Source organism: Gobius niger, assembly GCF_951799975.1.
Source record: "Gobius niger genome assembly, chromosome: 6".
NCBI classification, from domain to species: Eukaryota; Metazoa; Chordata; class Actinopteri; order Gobiiformes; family Gobiidae; genus Gobius; species Gobius niger.
The window spans coordinates 103,672-123,849 of NC_136857.1; the positions used below are offsets into that span (position 1 = coordinate 103,672).

Genomic DNA, 20,178 nt, shown 5'->3' on the forward strand with positions numbered 1-20,178 from the left:
AGACTCAGATGAGCCAACAAAACAGATTTATTTTTCATCCTAATCCAAAGATATCCTTCCAAATCATGCCATCCTGAACAGAACAGTCAAATCAGAGCAAATAAATACAACAAAACTCATTTTAAACCACATTCTAGACTGATTTCTGCTTTCAATGGCATTGGTATTCAGCCGCTGACTTGCTCCGATGTGGCTGAACGTCCCAGTTCTCTCATTGGAACCACAGCCTGGTTCATGGAGCTCCTTCACTGTGATCCCGTTAGCGGAGCATGTGGCTGAACGTCCCAGTTCTCTCATTGGAACCACAGCCTGATTTGAGGAGCTCCTTCACTGTGATCCCTTTAGCGGAGCATGTGGCTGAACGTCCCAGTTCTCTCATTGGAACCACAGCCTGGTTCATGGAGCTCCTTCACTGTGATCCCGGAGCATGTGGCTGAACGTCCCAGTTCTCTCATTGGAACCACAGCCTGATTCATGGAGGAGCTCCTTCACTGTGATCCCGTTAGCGGAGCATGTGGCTGAACGTCCCAGTTCTCTCATTGGAACCACAGCCTGATTCATGGAGGAGCTCCTTCACTGTGATCCCGTTAGCGGAGCATGTGGCTGAACATCCCTGTTCTCTCATTGGAACCACAGCCTGGTTCATGGAGGAGCTCCTTCACTGTGATCCTTTAGCGGAGCATGTGGCTGAACGTCCCAGTTCTCTCATTCGAACCAAAGCCTGGTTCGAGGAGCTCCTTCACTGTGATCCCGGAGCATGTGGCTGAACGTCCCAGTTCTCTCATTGGAACCACAGCCTGGTTCGAGGAGCTCCTTCACTGTGATCCCTTTAGCGGAGCATGTGGCTGAACGTCCCAGTTCTCTCATTGGAACCACAGCCTGATTTGAGGAGCTCCTTCACTGTGATCCCGGAGCATGTGGCTGAACGTCCCAGTTCTCTCATTGGAACCACAGCCTGATTTGAGGAGCTCCTTCACTGTGATCCCTTTAGCGGAGCATGTGGCTGAACGTCCCAGTTCTCTCATTGGAACCACAGCCTGGTTCATGGAGCTCCTTCACTGTGATCCCGTTAGCGGAGCATGTGGCTGAACGTCCCAGTTCTCTCATTGGAACCACAGCCTGATTTGAGGAGCTCCTTCACTGTGATCCCTTTAGCGGAGCATGTGGCTGAACGTCCCAGTTCTCTCATTGGAACCACAGCCTGGTTCATGGAGCTCCTTCACTGTGATCCCGTTAGCGGAGCATGTGGCTGAACGTCCCAGTTCTCTCATTGGAACCACAGCCTGGTTCGAGGAGCTCCTTCACTGTGATCCCGTTAGCGGAGCATGTGGCTGAACGTCCCAGTTCTCTCATTGGAACCACAGCCTGATTCATGGAGGAGCTCCTTCACTGTGATCCCGTTAGCGGAGCATGTGGCTGAACGTCCCAGTTCTCTCATTGGAACCACAGCCTGGTTCATGGAGCTCCTTCACTGTGATCCCTTTAGCGGAGCATGTGGCTGAACATCCCTGTTCTCTCATTGGAACCACAGCCTGGTTCATGGAGGAGCTCCTTCACTGTGATCCTTTAGCGGAGCATGTGGCTGAACGTCCCAGTTCTCTCATTCGAACCAAAGCCTGGTTCGAGGAGCTCCTTCACTGTGATCCCGGAGCATGTGGCTGAACGTCCCAGTTCTCTCATTGGAACCACAGCCTGGTTCGAGGAGCTCCTTCACTGTGATCCCTTTAGCGGAGCATGTGGCTGAACATCCCAGTTCTCTCATTGGAACCAGAGCCTGGTTCATCGAGGAGCTCCTTCACTGTGATCCCGGAGCATGTGGCTGAACGTCTCAGTTCTCTCATTGGAACCACAGCCTGGTTCATGGAGCTTCTTCACTGTGATCCCGTTAGCGAAGCATGTGGCTGAACGCGCTCTGATCACTCGAGCCAAGGAGCAACAGCTGTCGGCGTTTCCGGTGTTTCCGGTGCCCAAACCCGATCAAGCCGCTCTTCACATATGTCAGAGTGTCAGAGCAGGCAGTGGTTCAGTGAGTGATGTTTTTATATATATAATGACAAATATAACTTAAATTACACTCTACACAACACAACTTTGTGATGATCAGACCTAAAGCAAACTCACTTAGAGGTAAGTAAAAGAGTAAGGGCGTCATTTATGTCATTTAACCTCTTACCACCCGCCTAAACCCAATGTGTAGCACCTCATTTGAAAGCTAAGAAACACAAAACTGATTTTGTGTTTTTGTCATTTTTGTTGAATTTTTGTCACTTTTTTGTTGCATTTACATCCTTGTTTTCGTCTCATTTTTTGTGGCTTCTTTCCCCAAGAAGCTTTTTGATTAGGGTAAAGCCAAACTGGAGAAAATGGGATCCGTTCAGGTGGGAGTTAAGGGGTTAAACAGTGAGTGGAAGCTAAAAAGTAAAACATTCTACTTTGTAGACATGTTGCATCTAATTTACCGTTTGATATTTGCCAAAATTGCAGTATTAGGGCCCCAAATCTGATAAGCAAATAAGACAAGCTGTTATTATTCTGCTGCTGATGCACTTTTGTACCTGTTTTTGTAAACTCGCATGAGCGACTGAGCGTCCGACATTGCGTAGCAGAACGTTCGGGACTTGGGTTTCCATCACTGACAGTAGCAGGGAAAGAATGAACTGTAACAATCCCACAATAATGACAGTCAGCTCTGGAGATGGGTCTAATATCATCATTTCGCCCAAATACTACATTATTGATGCCACAAACACAGAAATACTGAGTATAATTAACACCGCTCTGTTTGTCTTGAGATTTGTAAACACTCCTGGCACATCTATGCCAGGTCTCCCTCGAAAATGACATTTATCGCAAGGGACTTAAATAAAAACAGGACTGAGGGGAAAGCTGAATGGGTTTTGGACCATATTTTTGTATTTTTGATGAAAAGTACTTCGTTTCAATGCCAGTTCGATTCACATTTCCCATTAAGGTCTTCATTTTGGCACAATTCTTTTCATTTCAATGTTCTGCAGAAAACCTGATGTCTTTAAATCCCACGTCAAACCCAGAACGTAGCATCAAGGACATCATTCATAAATAGGAAAAGGCGATTTCGTTGCAGCAGCCACATAACCACAACCATAACCGCGTGGACCACATAACCACAACCATAACCGCGTGGACCACATAACCACAAACCACAAAACTCAACTCAGAAACGACTTCATATGAACGATTTACAGACGGCAAAGCGGACTTTACTCTAATAACAACAAAGCGAAGCACATCAATGAACTGAAGATCGTTTTAAACATGTAATAGCCGACCGTGGACCACATAACCGCGTGGACCACATAACCGCGAGGACCACATAACCGCGTGGACCACATAACCGCGTGGACCACATAACCGCGTGGACCACATAACCGCGTGGACCACATAACCGCGTGGACCAGCTGTAGGTGAAACATCTCAGTTTGGGGACAGACCTGTGGATGCCCGAGCACTCGATGCACAGCAGGATGCCCAGGTCGTAATAGCAGACCGTGGACCACATAACCACGTGGACCACATAACCACGTGGACCACATAACCGCGTGGACCACATAACCACGTGGACCACATAACCGCGTGGACCAGCTGTAGGTGAAACATCTCAGTTTGGGGACAGACCTGTGGATGCCTGAGCACTCGATGCACAGCAGGATGCCCAGGTTGTAACAGCAGACCGTGGACCACATAACCGCGTGGACCACATAACCGCGTGGACCACATAACCGCGTGGACCAGCTGTAGGTGAAACATCTCAGTTTGGGGACAGACCTGTGGATGCCTGAGCACTCGATGCACAGCAGGATGCCCAGGTTGTAACAGCAGACCGTGGACCACATAACCGCGTGGACCACATAACCGCGAGGACCACATAACCGCGTGGTCCACATAACCTCAGTTTGGGGACAGACCTGTGGATGCCCGAGCACTCGATGCACAGTAGGATGCCCAGGTCGTAATAGCAGACCGTGGACCACATAACCGCGTGGACCACATAACCACGTGGACCACATAACCTCAGTTTGGGGACAGACCTGTGGATGCCCGAGCACTCGATGCACAGCAGGATGCCCAGGTTGTAATAGCCGACCGTGGACCACATAACCGCGTGGACCACATAACCGCGTGGACCACATAACCGCGTGGACCACATAACCGCGTGGACCACATAACCGCGTGGACCACATAACCGCGTGGACCACATAACCGCGTGGACCACATAACCGCGTGGACCACATAACCGCGTGGACCACATAACCGCGTGGACCACATAACCGCGTGGACCACATAACCTCAGTTTGGGGACAGACCTGTGGATGCCCGAGCACTCGATGCACAGCAGGATGCCCAGGTTGATGGAGGCCCAGCGCGGCTCGGCCTGTCCGCAGTCACAGCAGACCTCGTTCCCCGGCAGAGACAGGATCCGCAGCAGGATGGACTCCCCTCGGACGCTGCGCTCCCGGGGCTCGCTCGCCGAGTCTATGCTGCTGGTGGACGGGGAGGCCGTCCGGTCCAAATGCTGAGGGAGAACAACAGTTAAGTCATTTGAGATGCAAGAAATCACTGCTCTTACAACTGGATACAAGAAAATCTTAGTTTACTTGAAATAAAAATGTTGTAGTTTCATTTCAGAACATGTCCAGTGTAGGTGTCAAGACAAGAAGGTATGTTTTAATTATTGAAACAGCTTAAACATGACAACAAGCCACGCTATTATGGAGCTTTGAGCTGGTTTCAACAATCTGATGAAGTAGATTTTGCAAAATATACTTTTTATAGACTTTGACCTTGTTACAATGTTACATCCTCAAATCATGCCCCGAGTGATGTTTTGTTTTGCGCATGTGGCACTCGTAATGCTAAATATTCCTGCCGTCCACACCAGCGCACACTCCAGGAAGCGTCACACAGACCCCTGAGTAATGGGTCATGTTAAACCACACCAGTCTGGTAAAGGTACTACAAGCTTTAGGTACGACTGGTATCGAAAAAATATAAGCATCGAAAGCAGGAACCGAGAAAGTGAAACACAAGTGTGATTTTATTTTATTTTATTTTTTTTATTGGGAAAAAACATGAAAAAAAAACCTGGGAAATTTTGGGGGAAATAAAAAAAAACCTCTCTTTTTCCTCCAAGCTCGGGTTCTCAACCAGAGGCCTGGGAGCTTGAGGGTTCTGCGAAGTATCTTTGCAGTTACTAGAACTGCACTTTTCTGGACCGAGATGTTATGATATTTCCTGGGATATGTGTATATATATATATATATATATATATATATTTTATTTTATTTTATTTTTTATTTTATTAAACATGGAAAAAACAGGGAACATTTGGAGAAAAAATGTTTTAAAAAAGGAAAAAATGTAGAAAAAAATAGAACATCTCCGGAAAATAAGGGAAAACACAAAATTTAAGGTAAAATTAGGGGGAATGAAAACGGGGAGAATTTGGGGCAAAATTCGGGGGAAAAAATGGGAAAAAAGGAAAAAATTTAGAAAACATTTTCGGAAAAAAAGAGAAAAACACGTAGAAAAATTGGGGGGAAAAGTTGGGAAAATATAGGGGGGAAAAATCTTGGAGAGTGTTTTTTCTGCCCTTTTGTTGTTAAAGTTTCGTGGTTGCTTCACCTCGAACAAATGATACGAATGCAAAAGAAATGGAAGGAACAGGAACATTATTAATCTGTTTTCTGGTTCTATATGACAAATGTTTTAGTATAAGTATCGAAAAAAGCATCGTTCAGGTGTTGGTATTGAAAAGCAAGTATTGTTAAAGTAATGATGCCCAGCCCTACACCTGATTTAAACTTTTTAGTAATAGCAGAATTTAGAAATAGAATCATTTATGGCCATTATCTTAAGTTAGCGTTTAACATAAGAAATGCCGAGGCTGGTTGTAAAAAAGGCCAGTATTAATGGTAAGCATCTTGTGCAGGTTCTGTCCATGTGACTCACCTCTATGTAGAACGTGTCTGGGCTCTCCCTGTAGGCCGAGGCGATGCTGGCCTGCACCGCCTGGATCCACGCCTGCCGGAGCTTCTCCGACTCGGCCTGAAGCATGCAGCTCCTGATGAACCACACGACCACCAAACGTATCAGGTAATATCGTCTTTAGAGCGATTTCACCAAACGCATCAGGTAACATCGTCTTTAGAGCGATTTTCTAAAGAGAGTGAGTCTTACTTGAACGGAGAGACGACTTCGAAGCAGAACCTCCTCTCGATGTCCTCGCAGGGTTTGACGGAGCAGAGACGCAGATCCTCCACCACCACCGTGAGCGAGTCCTGCAGTCACAACAATGGACTTTTCAATCTCACTTTCAGTAAGAAACATCTCTGTTTACTCTCAGGTGAACTGGCTGTATATTCACTGTGATTGTTTGTTATGCTCCCCCTTCCCTGCCCTTTAACCTCTTAACCCCCACCTGAACCGAGCACGTTTTCTCCTGTTGGGCTTTACCCAAATCTAAAGGCATATAGTGGTTACAGAGCAACAAAAATGCACTGGAAAAGCAACAAACACAAAACTAAAGAGGGAGTAAAACGCAACAAAAAAGCCACAAAAAAGTGACAAAAAAGCGATTAAAAAAGACAGGAACACAACAGAAAACACCTCCAAAATCAGACAAAATCGCACAACAAAACGAGCGACAAAAACAAGTCTAAAGAGTGATGAAAAATCAACAAAAAAATCAACAAAAATGCAACGACAGAGTGACCAAAACATAACCAAAAAAAGAAAACACGACAGAAACGCTTAAAAAATGTGACAAATAAGCGGCGTCAGTTCTGCAGGTCTAACCCTTCTTAAATGAGGTGTTTGCACTGGCCTATAGGCTGTAAACCTTAGGATTTGGGTAAAGCTGACACATAGATCAGAGAGAAAATGCTCTTGGTGAAGGCAGAGGTTAAACGTTTTTTAGAAGCAGGAAACTCATTGTCTTACACCAAACAGTATTTTCATTAAAATTACGACTTTTGCTTTTGCTGCTTTATTAAAACCCTGGAGGGTCACACGACATTTGCCCTGTTTCCAAATATGGTCACAGGAGGTTTGAAAAGTGGCTAAATCTGTGTCAAAGTTACGCTGGGATCAGCTCCTCCGCAGCGTCGCCCTCGGCCCCTGTCGGAGACCCGGCCCCTGTCGGAGACCCGGCCCCTGTTAGACCCGGCCCCTGTCGGAGACCCGGCCCCTGACGGAGACCCGGCCCCTGACGGAGACCCGGCCCCTGACGGAGACCCGGCCCCTGTCGGAGACCCGGCCCCTGTCGGAGACCCGGCCCCTGTTAGACCCGGCCTCTGTTAGACCCGGCCCCTGTCGTAGACCCGGCCTCTGTTAGACCCGGCCTCTGTTAGACCCGGCCCCTGACGGAGACCCGGCCCCTGACGGAGACCCGGCCCCTGTCGGAGACCCGGCCCCTGTCGGAGACCCGGCCCCTGTTAGACCCGGCCTCTGTTAGACCCGGCCCCTGTCGGAGACCCGGCCCCTGACGGAGACCCGGCCCCTGACGGAGACCCGGCCCCTGTCGGAGACCCGGCCCCTGTCGGAGACCCGGCCCCTGTCGGAGACCCGGCCCCTGACGGAGACCCGGCCCCTGACGGAGACCCGGCCCCTGACGGAGACCCGGCCCCTGACGGAGACCCGGCCGCTAATGGAATACAGGCCAGTATTAGAGCATTTACGGTAATTGCCACTTACTGTTGATCTAAATATTTACAGATTGTGTTATGTAGTAATGTAGAAAGCCTCCTCCCTGCTAAAGGCACAATAAAAACAAAATACTCTCCCTGTTTTCTTCTGTAGCGTGACCTGGAATAACACGTGCGAGCGCTTTGGCCTCGTGCACTCAGGTGTCTCAAACATGTCCATCTCCCTCGCACTTAACCTCCCGCTGTCCTTTTTACCCTCGGAAAAGCCGACATGTTCGTGAGGGACTTGCCTTGAGCTTCTTCTGGTAGACCAGCTGACTGTTCTGAATGGAGAACCAGCGCCTGAGAGGACAAACAGAGTGGCATTAATAAAAGACACGTGATTGAACGGAGATGCTTCGCTGAAGTTCGTTCCTTCTCTTGGAAAACAGGAGCTGGGAGGCATTTCCACATTTACACAGGACACGAAAGTACAATGTAAAAGACCACTGTATCATCTTATTTCAAAAGTAAATGATCATAAAGCCAGAAGAACTAAATGATGCACTGGTTTGTGTTGGTGGTGCTTTACAGGCGGAAAGCACTAAAATGTGACAATAAATGAATGCACATGAAGAGGACGTATGTGGACGTGCAGAAAGGCAGTTTGTGACTATAACAAATGGCTTGGAGAGGAAACTGGGTATGACAGCTTTATATATACAATAATGTCCCCTCGACTTGTCATCCCCATTCACACAATACAATAAAGTCCAAATGAGCTTCTTTTCTTTGTATAAGTTATGTTGAAGAAGCATATTTAACAGATGTACAGCTCCCCTTTGTTCGTGTAGTGTTTTTTCTGTTATTTCAAGACTATTTACTTTGAAGATTCTCACTGAACACATATGGAAATATGTAAAAAAAAGACAAAAAAGGGTTAGATATATGTTCTTCAAAACAGCTGTCTTTTGTTTTCATTACTTTGCACAAATTTAACGTTGAACATTTTTAAAATTTGTGCAAAGTGATGCTTCACGATGTCGTCGTCAGAAATGGTTTTCACGTCACCGACTGAAGCTCATCGAGAAAATGCCAAGAATAAAGGGCGGCCATTTTGAAGAATTTTAAAGCAGTGCTAAGTAACTTATTTACCTTAATAAACCCGTTCTGTCGTCCCTCTGGGGGTAATACCAGTGTTAATGGGATGATTGGAGGGTCTTTCACCAATACACACTAATAGAATCACGAAGAAGAAGCTAACAGGCTAACGGGCAAAGCTAACTGCGGGCGAGCACCACCTAAACAGTATTTACAGCCAAGTTTGAGTGAAAAAAATTATCGCCATTGGATGAACAATATCCCTCTGTCCCTTTGTCTTTTCTGTCAGCGCAGGATTTACTCTCACGGACAATTAATGAGTAAAAAAACGCATCTTGCTACGACACCTGCAGTGGCGCTTATGGCCTCTGGGGGCATGAGTTACTTAGTACTGCTGTAAACTGTTTAAGTGGCGCTAGCCCGCAGTTAGCTTGGCCCGTTAGCCTGTTAGCTTCTTCTTTGTGATTCCATTAGTGTGTATTGGTGACTGAGATGAAAGACCCTCCAATCATCCCATTAACACTTGTATTTCCCCCACAGGGACGACGGGGAGGGTTTATTAAGGTAAACAAGTTACTTAGTACTGCTTTAAATATAAAACATATTTTGAGTTATTTCACCCTTTTTAGTTTCCTTCATAATCCCATGTGTTCAGTCATAGTTTAACGTCTTCAAAGAGATTCACACAATGTAAATCGCGTTGAAAATAAAGAAAAGCAGATTCCTAAAGAAGTGTTTCTGACCAGTCCTGTAAAGAACTTTGTGCATAAATGTTGGGAAAGAGCTTCCCAAAACATTCTCCTCTACAAAATCTCAAAGCTAGTACAATAAACTGCCCCCACGTGTCGACTGAAGTGACTGTAACTGTAAGCATTAGCATTAGCATTAGCATGAGCGTCCCAGCCTCTCACCTGTTCCACGTTTTGAAAGCGTTGCTGGCCCGTTTGAACAGGTACCCCTCCATCACCACGCCGTTCGGGGCGTCCACGTTAAACTCCACCTTTGAGTCGTCGTACGAGAAATCCTGTCGAACAAACACGGGTTTTCAGTCACACATGTCCCTGACGGCGCCGCTCCAGCTGCTGCCGCCATGTTGATGCCATAGAACAAACGCCACCAGAGCGCTTTGTGCCGCACGTACACAGCAGCAAATCCAATGAACTGTTCGGCCATGTAGAAACGTCACGTGTTGGAGCAGATACTGTGTGTATATGACAGATGCCCCACACTGCAGGAAAGGAGCACTTTACCTTTTATGGCAGGTTTGTGTCATGGAGGGACGATTTTCATCCTCGCCAAATCACTAAGGGCCAAACATCAGCACTGACCCAGAGGAAAGAACCAACGCTGTGCATCATATATGACGTAACGGGAAGTTCTGCCAGGACCTTCCTTTGGAAACACTGGATATTCCACATTTTACAGTAGCTTGGTAAGTGCAGCCACCCATTATACTTTGATCTTCACATGATTTCAACTTGCCAAATATATATTCAGATTGTTCGCATAAAACTGCCGACAGGAAACACTGAAATGTAAATTATGAGATTTTATGATATTAAGATGTTCCCACATTTCTGGAGTAAAATTACACTTTTTGGGGGAAACCAACATCTTTAAAACCACAAACATTCCAGGTGAATTATTTTTTTAAATCTCATAGTAAAATGTTGTATTTACATTATACTGTTTTTACACAATAACCACCAAAGCAGAAAGTGGCTCATCTTCCCCCACTCTCCCTCTCTCTTTATTCAAGTGCTCTTATTTGCGTTTTATTATTTATCAAATTCATCTTGGGGGCCAGAAGTTCTATCCTGGAGGGCCGGATTTGGCCCCCGGGCCTGACTTGCCTACCCCTGTTTTATGGGTTAAGATGAGCCTTTTCCCTAATTCTAGGAAGAAAATGATCATATAAATAAAGAGGAAACTTGTGTTTTCAGCCTTAGATCTTGGCCTAATCAACAATAACGAGTCTTTGAAGCTCGTTTTTTCCACAGTGATGCGTGATTTCCAGAACGAGACGCAGATGACGCAGATTATTACATAAAGACATGATTCATGGCCTGACAGCGGGTTAGGGTTAGGGTTAGGGTTAGGGTTAGGGTTAGGGTTAGGGTTTGGGGCACATGGGTCACAGGACGCACGGCCTCGTACACGGGGCCAGAAGCAAAATGTGCGGTTCAAAGATGACCTGTTCTTGGTGCGTCCCAAGACCTACAGCGGAGTTTTGCACAGAACTGGAACAGAACATTGAGTTACAGCAAATTGGATTTAAGAACTTCATGCATCCAGCTGTGGGAAAGGGCACAGGGCAACTACAAACTTAGGCCTCGTTACACGCCTTTCTGAAAACAACATCTGTTTAACACATTTCCTATAAAAAATAACAGTGTCCTATATATGTAGGGATGAATAAATAATGTTGCTGTAACTGTAAGGACTAGACTTTGAGATTATTGACTTAGATTATTTCACTTTCTTTTCTGACTTGTTTCAATACATTTAATCTGTGTTAAGTGATTTTCTTTGCCAATGGTGTAAGAAAATTGCTCTTGTCCCATTGGCAGTTTTACTTTATTATTTTAAGCGAGATTTACTTCAGAACGAGTCTGAAAAGTCATCAAATTGGCAAAGTAAACTTGGTGCGATCAGGAAAAAACAAGATACTTTTCCTCAATTTAAGTCATTTAAGCCAATGCTTGATCTTTACTTTTTGCAGTGCATGAACGGCAGCACATACACTGCAAAAAGTAATTTACTAGATTGGTTTCGATGTCTCAGTTTGAGCATAAAGATCCAAATGTTTGTTGTTTTCATTAGTTAAGATGTAGTTGGACATTTGACCAACATTATGTCACTTGTTCTGAGCGGTTTCTGACTCGTTTCAATAGATTTTGCTGTGATTTTAAGTACTTTTCTCTGTCAATGGGGTAAGAACAATGGTCTTGTCCCATTGGCAGTTTTACTTTCTTTACCATAGAATCATCTGACATGTCATCAAACTAGGAAAAAATCTGGGTCAAAACAAGAAAAAGGTCTAAATGATTGAAAATCCCTCAAAACAAGATATATTTCCTCAGTTCAAGTCATTTAAGCCAATGCTTGATATTTACTCTTTGTAGTCTAAGGAGTTTGTTCACATTTGTTCTTTATTACAACTGAAGTGCAACACTCGCACTATTATCTGGATGAGAAATGAGCCTTTTCCATGTTGTCTTCTAAAATCTCCCTCCTCACTCCCTCTGGGCGACAAAGCGGAGGATTCTCTCCTCTGATTGGTCAAAGAGCCGTCTTCTTATCTAAGGTGGGACTAAACCTGGTCCAGAGCAGGTTTTACGCTAAGGGCATGTTTCCACAGAGGTGCGAGAAAGTCATTCAGCTTTGTAGCACAAACAAACCAGGGTTAAGGCTAAACTCCACTAACCCAATAATCCGCTCCGGAGTTTTACTCCTCTGCGCTTTTGAACAAATCTCTAATGAACCACACTGTGCTGCTTTAAACCCGACTGGCCATTTTCATTTCAAAGTGCCTGTGAAAGCAGTAAGGCTCATTCATTCAAAGAAACACTTGCTGAAGCTGCTCAAGAACTTGCTTTGTAAATTCATAAACTCTTTCCTACAGATGCAAATAAAGCAAAGTAATAAATCCACATTATAAATATGAGCAACAAAACACAAAAACAAAACAAGCCATTCCCAGCCAATAAACTCCATAAAAACCCACCAAAGAGTGATCCCAATAGCAAAAGAGCTTCATTCTCAACCGCTTGGTCCGTTCCAGCAACATTTCAAAAAAAAAAAAAGTTTATCCACGAGCCAAAAGCAAAGCCCTCAGCCTCAGCGTCCCGTCCATGTGAGCGTGCAGAGCGGCGGCGCTTTAGTGCAGAGCGGCGGGGCTTCAGTGCAGAGCGGCGGGGCTTCAGTGCAGCGCCTCATTCCAACACAGCGACGTGCGCCCGGCTACAGCCACCTGCCTGAATTCCCGTGGATTAAAATGGAATTAGCATACAGCTGCCGAAGTATCCGCGGGACAGTGCGGGGGGGGGGGAGAATAGGCAGCTCAGATTGAACTGTATGAAGCTGGGGAAGCTGGAGCTTAGGGTTTTGACACTGGACCACGACTGTTAAACCAACCCCCTCCTCCTGTGGACACACCTCCACTGGGCTCTCGGGAGAGGAGGAGGCTGTGGACACACCTCCACTGGGCTTTCGGGAGAGGAGGAGGCTGTGGACACACCTCCACTGGGCTTTCGGGAGAGGAGGAGGCTGTGGACACACCTCCACTGGGCTCTCGGGAGAGGAGGAGGCTGTGGACACACCTCCACTGGGCTTTCGGGAGAGGAGGAGGCTGTGGACACACCTCCACTGGGCTTTAGGGAGAGGAGGAGGCTGTGGACACACCTCCACTGGGCTTTCGGGAGAGGAGGAGGCTGTGGACACACCTCCACTGGGCTTTAGGGAGAGGAGGAGGCTGTGGACACACCTCCACTGGGCTTTAGGGAGAGGAGGAGGCTGTGGACACACCTCCACTGGGCTTTAGGGAGAGGAGGAGGCTGTGGACACACCTCCACTGGGCTTTAGGGAGAGGAGGAGGCTGTGGACACACCTCCACTGGGCTTTCGGGAGAGGAGGAGGCTGTGGACACACCTCCACTGGGCTTTAGGGAGAGGAGGAGGCTGTGGACACACCTCCACTGGGCTTTCGGGAGAGGAGGAGGCTGTGGACACACCTCCACTGGGCTTTCGGGAGAGGAGGAGGCTGTGGACACACCTCCACTGGGCTTTCGGGAGGGGAGGAGGCTGTGGACACACCTCCACTGGGCTTTCGGGGGAGGAGGAGGGCTGCACTTGTCCAGAGCTGACCCAGCGTGAGAAAGTCGGCACCGGGCCAGCTGTCAAGTTTAAATAAATACAAGTCCAGTCGCCACAGGAGGAGAGAGGAGGAGATCGGGATTGTGTTGCCACTGGACCCTTAAGTTCAGATTCCTTGGCATCATTTTAGACTCGAAACTAAGCTTTAAGAAACACATCAATACAATAAAATATAATCTGTTTACATTTAAATCTGCCACGACAGCACGAAGATTACTCAAACATGCGCTAATGGTTCACAACACAGCTCTAAGTATGTCTTCGATGAGGGAATGGCATTGTAGTAACTGCGTAATATTCCCCCTTGTACAGTTAATGAATTGCTCCAGTGAGTCAGAGCTGGTCTTTGTACAACAATGCAAAGTGTTTGATTTATTACATGCAGTTGGAATCTCAATTTAAATAATGAATATAAAGAATAATACTTTTGATAAACTCAATCTCTGTCTGTGCAAACAAGACATTAAACTTGGCGTCAGTTTTTGCTTCTTGTGAGTAAGTCTAACGATAACAGAGATATTACGGCGATAACTAAAACTCAGCACAACCAACTGTGGTAACACTTTACATACGGGCCGGGAAGTCCTTGGTACAGATACTTATGGGGGTGCTTACAGTGGTAAATACTAGTAATAATAGTGGTACTTATAGTGGTAATTCTAGGTACTTATCGTGGTACTTAAAGGATACTATAGTGAGATTTACAAGGTACTGTATGTACTTCTAGATACAGGGGTAACTCTTAGTAATGAAGGTCGTACTTCTTGTTTTCTCTGATGCTGTTTTATGTTGTTTTAGAGTCACACAATCCTACAAATTACTTCTGTTTGTAGAAGTACCTCATTTACTGCTGTAGTATCCTTGAATTACCAGTAAGTACCAAAGTAAATAGAACCTTCATTAGTAAGAGTTACCGCTGTGTCTCTTAGTAATGAGAGATACTGTGGTAACTCTGTGACTCCCTAACCCTAAACCTAATTACCAGTAATTACCACGTTTAGTGCCACAATAAGTACCACTGTCATCATTAGTAATTACCACTGTAAGTACCATGGACTTACCGGTCCGTAATGTAAAGTGTTTCCCAAACGGTATTTTTTTAATATAGGATATCCTGCAAATGCTAAATGGCAAATCTCAAAGCGCCTTTTAGAATAAAACCTAAAAGCGACCCATCCCTTACCTTTATCTCACACAGTGTCAGGTCGATGGAGGCTAAAGCGGAGACCACAACAATAACAACATTCCCTCCAGTCCACAACAAAGACGAGCATGTATTTTTCATGAAGGGGCGTCACAGAGACAGAGAGAGGGAGCTGAACCACAGAAACACCAGGCATTACCCCTGTGTCAAACAAGATGAGGGATTTTCCTGGTCCTGAGCCACTAAACCTGTTTTTCTTGTTGACTAAATTTTGTAAAAGCAGGTTTGTTTCGTCCTGATTTAGCCCTGGTTTGGGGTTTGGATCTAGATTTCTTTGCCACAGCCTGAAGAGCTTTATTCTGAGGCGTTAGATGTGGAAGAGTTTGAGACTCACTGACCTTCACTGCACAAAGTCATGTCTCGATACTTTTAAATGACTTGAATTCAGAATATTTTACCATAATTTGAGTAAGTTTGACTTGCCAAGTGGCCAAATCTGCCAATGGAATGAGTATGTATACACTTAAAGGGGCTAGATGCAAGTTAGCCATGTTATACTCACTACTGCCACCTCAGGTCATACGTGTACCTGCACCTTCTATATTAAGCTCGTGCATGACGGCACTTCAGGCCCAAAGTAACACGTTTCTGAGCGACAGGGCAGGATTATAGAGGCAGTTGTGGTGAACAGGTCTGAGCTCATTCTACACATGAGGACATGGAGGAACATGTGGGGGGAGGAAGATACTTAATTTTAACATTTTTAAACTCTGTATAGTCCCTTTAAGAGCAATAAGATCTTTGTTCTTGTTTTGTGTGCAAAATGACTTGCTCCATAGGCAGATAATTTTACTTAAAAACTCAAATGAAGGAAAAATTACTTTTACCAATTTTAGATTAGATTTTGTAGTGTATTTGTGTAGTCTAAATACCAACAAAGAAACTATATGTTGTTCATGAAATGTCAGTTTGTATTATCCAGTCTCTTGCCTCAGGTCAACGGATAAAACTTGTTTGAACTGCTGCATATTTAGATCGACTCTTTCTGCTGAAATGTTCAATATTATGCATTGTCATAATTCACAAATATATATAACAAAATAAACATGGTGCTAAAACAGACTGAAACCATGACTGAGGGAGCTGTGAATGCAGAGGACCCTGAACTGGATCAGAAGAACTGTGAGAACCACTGATCTCACAACAAACAGCCAGCAAACAACTCTGTCATGAGCAGCGAAATGAGATCAGGCTAAAAATATAACACAAAGCAGTAGTAACTCGATGGCTCTACTTGGCTCGGCGTGAATGGAGTCGACCCAGAGTATTACAGTATTATACAGGATGACTCCGCGAGCACCTGCTGCTCTTAAGCCCCAAAGCCATTAACTACAGTCCTGCTACAGTGACAGAGCAGAAGACTCAGTCCACGGTGACGCAAAAGTCCAGTGCCAGATCTTTGTGCAGTCATGTGTTTGCTCCCCACGCTCCGCACTGACACTTCGAGGAGCAGCCGGTCGCTGGAACCAACAGCCGAGACGAATTTGTTTTCAAAGATTCGGTGAGAAACAAAAGTTAAAACACCACAGAGCCGTCTCGGGAAATGATCGTGTTTTTGGGGCAGATGAAGAACAGCCACTGAGCAGGTCACAAACTATCCATCTCCTGATATCAGCCCCGGGCTTGTAAATATCGACCTCCAGGGCCCAGATAATAACATTCCCATTCAAAATCCCCATAGACTTTGCTAATATTAGGATTTTGATAAAGGCACGCTGGGGGCATTGTTTGTCAAAAGAAAAAAATATTTGAAACTATTATAACTTTTCAGTAGAGGTCAACCCATATATATATATTTAAAAGGCTGATGCTCATTTTGGGGGGATTTTAATTGCCCTAACTCTAACCCTATTAATTGCCAATATGCACAGCCAATAGTTAAATTTTGATCAATTTGTTTTGGGTTATAATCCTGTGTATGAAGCTTCTAAACTGTAAAATGTGTAAACTGTGACAGCAGGGGGCGCTTTATTAGAGGCTGATTTATTAAAAACATTCATGTTCAGTAGGTACTTCAGAGGAAGCTCGTTTAGAGGCAAATCAGCTGAGGCCAAAACAAAAACCGGAAAGTCTCTATCTCTTATGGTTCCGAAATTATTAGCAAAAGTAAAGTATTTACAAATATTGATTTTCATGTTTCTCAGCTCCTCTGAGGCCGAGGAAGTTGTGCCTCATTTTAAAGCTCTGACTGAGGTCGGAAAGTCTCCAGATACTGGACCCAAATATCGGTCCAGTATTGGTCGACCTCGACTTTTCAGTTCATTTACTTTCGGATAAATGTTCTAATAAAAGTTTCAAATGCGTTTCCAATGACATCACACATAGTTCCGGCCGCCATTTTGAATACCGAAGTAGCATTATGCAGTACTACAACATGTAACAATATCTCTACTCAGGATGGAAATGAAACTGACTGACAGAGGCATTTTGATGTTCTCGTAATCATTGCTCATGAAGATAATAGTTAATACACGGCCTCAGAGACGTTTATGTGATAAAACCCACAGACAGCTCTGTCTGTCGAGCCCCAGCAGGATTTACTAAAGATCTGCTTCACTCCTGTTTTTACTCTTTTCTTCTTAAGCAATGATCACAAGCACATTAAAATGCCACTGTCAGTCAGTTGTCTTTCATTCATATCCTGAGTAGAGATATTGTTACTTGTTGTAGTACTGCATAATGCTACTTCAGTATTCAAAATGGCCGCCATAACAACAAAAGTCTGTCACTGTTTGGTTTGTTTTTTTGCTCACCATCTGCTACAATTTAAATAGTAAATTGGTGTAAATGTGACTTGTATGTTTTGGGAACGTCCATCTTTCCTGCTGCGTTCGCTTTTGAATGTGGCCGTTCATCTGCACTGACTCTGGACTTTACAAACTCTGCCTCATGGAGACAGACCTGCCGACAGTTGTGATACATCACTATCATCGCCACTCAGGGGTTCAGTTCCTTAATCTTATTATTTATGATTATTATGATTAAAACCTTCTATGGAAATTTTTCGAATGGGAATCTGACTTCCTGAGATGAGCAGGACTGATTGGCCAAAGAAATATACAGTTACTTCCAACGATAACCAAGAAAACCCTTCTTTATATCCACTTCTAACGGCTTTGGGCATCACAGCTCTGATCAGACCCCAGGAAAAGCAGGTTGTAAACACTGCAGGGACCGGGGAAAGACAGTGGAAAGACATTTTAAAGCCAGCGGGTTCAAGCTGATGTCACAAGTGCAGCGAGAATAAACGTCCGTGGTATTTACAGGGGCAGCTATGGCGACAGACTTCTGCACAGGGGCATCTCCACTTCCCTTTGTTTCCCTGAACACACCGTCTCTGTAACTTTACTCAAGCCTTCTATCGCTCACGCTCTGTGTGACAAGAGAGAACAAGGACAATGTTTGAAGAACGGTAGAAAAAGAGGAGAGAGACAGGAAATGACAAGGCATTAGATCAGATGAGATGTTCATGTACTGTATCAAATATATGAATAAGCCTCAAATCCACAATGTTAATGACAATAACTTTTGTTTTATCTCAATATTAGGTGTAGGATTGTTTAAAAAACGACTGTATTGATTTTTTTGTTGTTCCATAAATGACAGATAAACGATGCATCTTGGGCTCATCATTTATCGTCTGTACATTGATTTGCATTTTTTGGTCATATTTAGTAGAAGCATATTGTATTTTAATGCTTTTTAAATTCAGTATCTGTGGCATGAAGTGGTCCCGATCAGGATTGTTGAAAGAAGTTTTCACAAAAATACTGTTAACCATAAGATGAATAGAAAATGGGCTTCTCCATGGGCAGCCCCTGGTCCTACAGCCCGAGCCCCCTCCCCCTATATTCATGAGGGTTGCAACCAAAATTACAGACATTTTCAACGTCAGAAATTGTATATGGGAATTAACGGGAACTAACACAACTGAAGGTTGCTTCTATAGACCCTTTAATTGTTGTAAATATTCCGGGCTTATCTGGATGCGGGAAACTAGATTCCATCTATACGTTTGTTAAGTGGTGACGCCACAGCTCTACTTCCGGGTCCTCAGATGTGCGAGAAACTACAAAAAACTCTTTAACCCCTTAAAGAGGGGGTGTTCTGCTTTAAAGAGGGGGTGTTCTGCTTTAAAGAGGGGGTGTTCTGCTTTAAAGAGGGTGTGTTCTGCTTTTGTCAGTCCCATAGCACCAGTCTATATCACACTACAATGATGACAAACCTTCTGTTGGTCTGTAAATGCAGTAAATTGGAATAACTGCCTTGTATAAAATGTCTCTCTCAAAATGGCTGTAGTGAATGTCTTGAAATAGGCCTCTGTCTCTTTAAGAACCTCTGAGCCTTTAGACACGCCCCCTCCACATAATAACATGATGTAAAGCTTGAAAAGGTTGATTTTGCAAAATGGACTTTTTCAAGCTTTCCATCCTGTTATTCTGTCACTCCCTCATTAAAAACATGGCTGAAGTGTTGCCTTGGCACATTCACGTATTTCTGAGTCATCTGTAAAAACTCTGATGGCGGCCATTTTAGGGATAGGTTTGCCTGAGTCCTCCTAGGAACGCCCCCACCTCCTGGAGACGCCTCCGAGCTTTGGTCACCAGCCGAGTAACCGACCACTGCTCCTCAGCAGAACCCCCTCCCCACTGATGCCACAGACAGCGTGTGGAGGGGGCGTGTCTAAAGGCTCAGAGGTTCTTAAAGAGACAGAGGCCTATTTCAAGACATTCACTACAGCCATTTTGAGAGAGACATTTTATACAAGGCAGTTATTCTAATTTACTGCATTTACAGACCGACAGGAGGTTTGTCATCATTGTAGTGAGATATAGACTGGTGCTATGGGACTGAAGAAAGCAGAACACCCCCTCTTTAAAGCAGAACACCCCCTCTTTAAAGCAGAACACCCCCTCTTTAAAGCAGAACACCCCCTCTTTAAAGCAGAACACCCCCTCTTTAAAGCAGAACACCCCCTCTTTAAAGCAGAACACCCCTCTTTAAAGCAGAACACCCCCTCTTTAAAGCAGAACACCCCCTCTTTAAAGCAGAACACCCCCTCTTTAAAGCAGAACACCCCCTCTTTAAAGCAGAACACGCCCTCTTTAAAGCAGAACACCCCCTCTTTAAAGCAGAACACCCCCTCTTTAAAGCAGAACACCCCCTCTTTAAAGCAGAACACCCCCTCTTTAAAGCAGAACACCCCCTCTTTAAAGCAGAACACCCCCTCTTTAAAGCAGAACACCCCTCTTTAAAGCAGAACACCCCCTCTTTAAAGCAGAACACCCCCTCTTTAAAGCAGGACACCCCCTCTTTAAGTGTTCTGACCGTTTTTAAT

General features: G+C 44.9%; 1 protein-coding gene across 1 annotated transcript in view; it reads right to left on the reverse strand.

The window, feature by feature from the left end:
- The window catches only part of LOC306964746 (arf-GAP with coiled-coil, ANK repeat and PH domain-containing protein 3-like), a 167,175-nt gene that overhangs the window by 18,711 nt on the left and 128,286 nt on the right, over window positions 1–20,178 (reverse strand). Inside the window, exons 11-15 of the mRNA XM_079558866.1 lie at window positions 9,674–9,786; window positions 7,973–8,024; window positions 6,217–6,317; window positions 5,989–6,100; window positions 4,344–4,552 (exon numbers count right to left, since the gene is read on the reverse strand). Of these exons, the coding sequence (XP_079414992.1) occupies window positions 4,344–4,552; window positions 5,989–6,100; window positions 6,217–6,317; window positions 7,973–8,024; window positions 9,674–9,786 (587 nt within the window). The remainder of the gene's footprint in view (window positions 1–4,343; window positions 4,553–5,988; window positions 6,101–6,216; window positions 6,318–7,972; window positions 8,025–9,673; window positions 9,787–20,178) is intronic.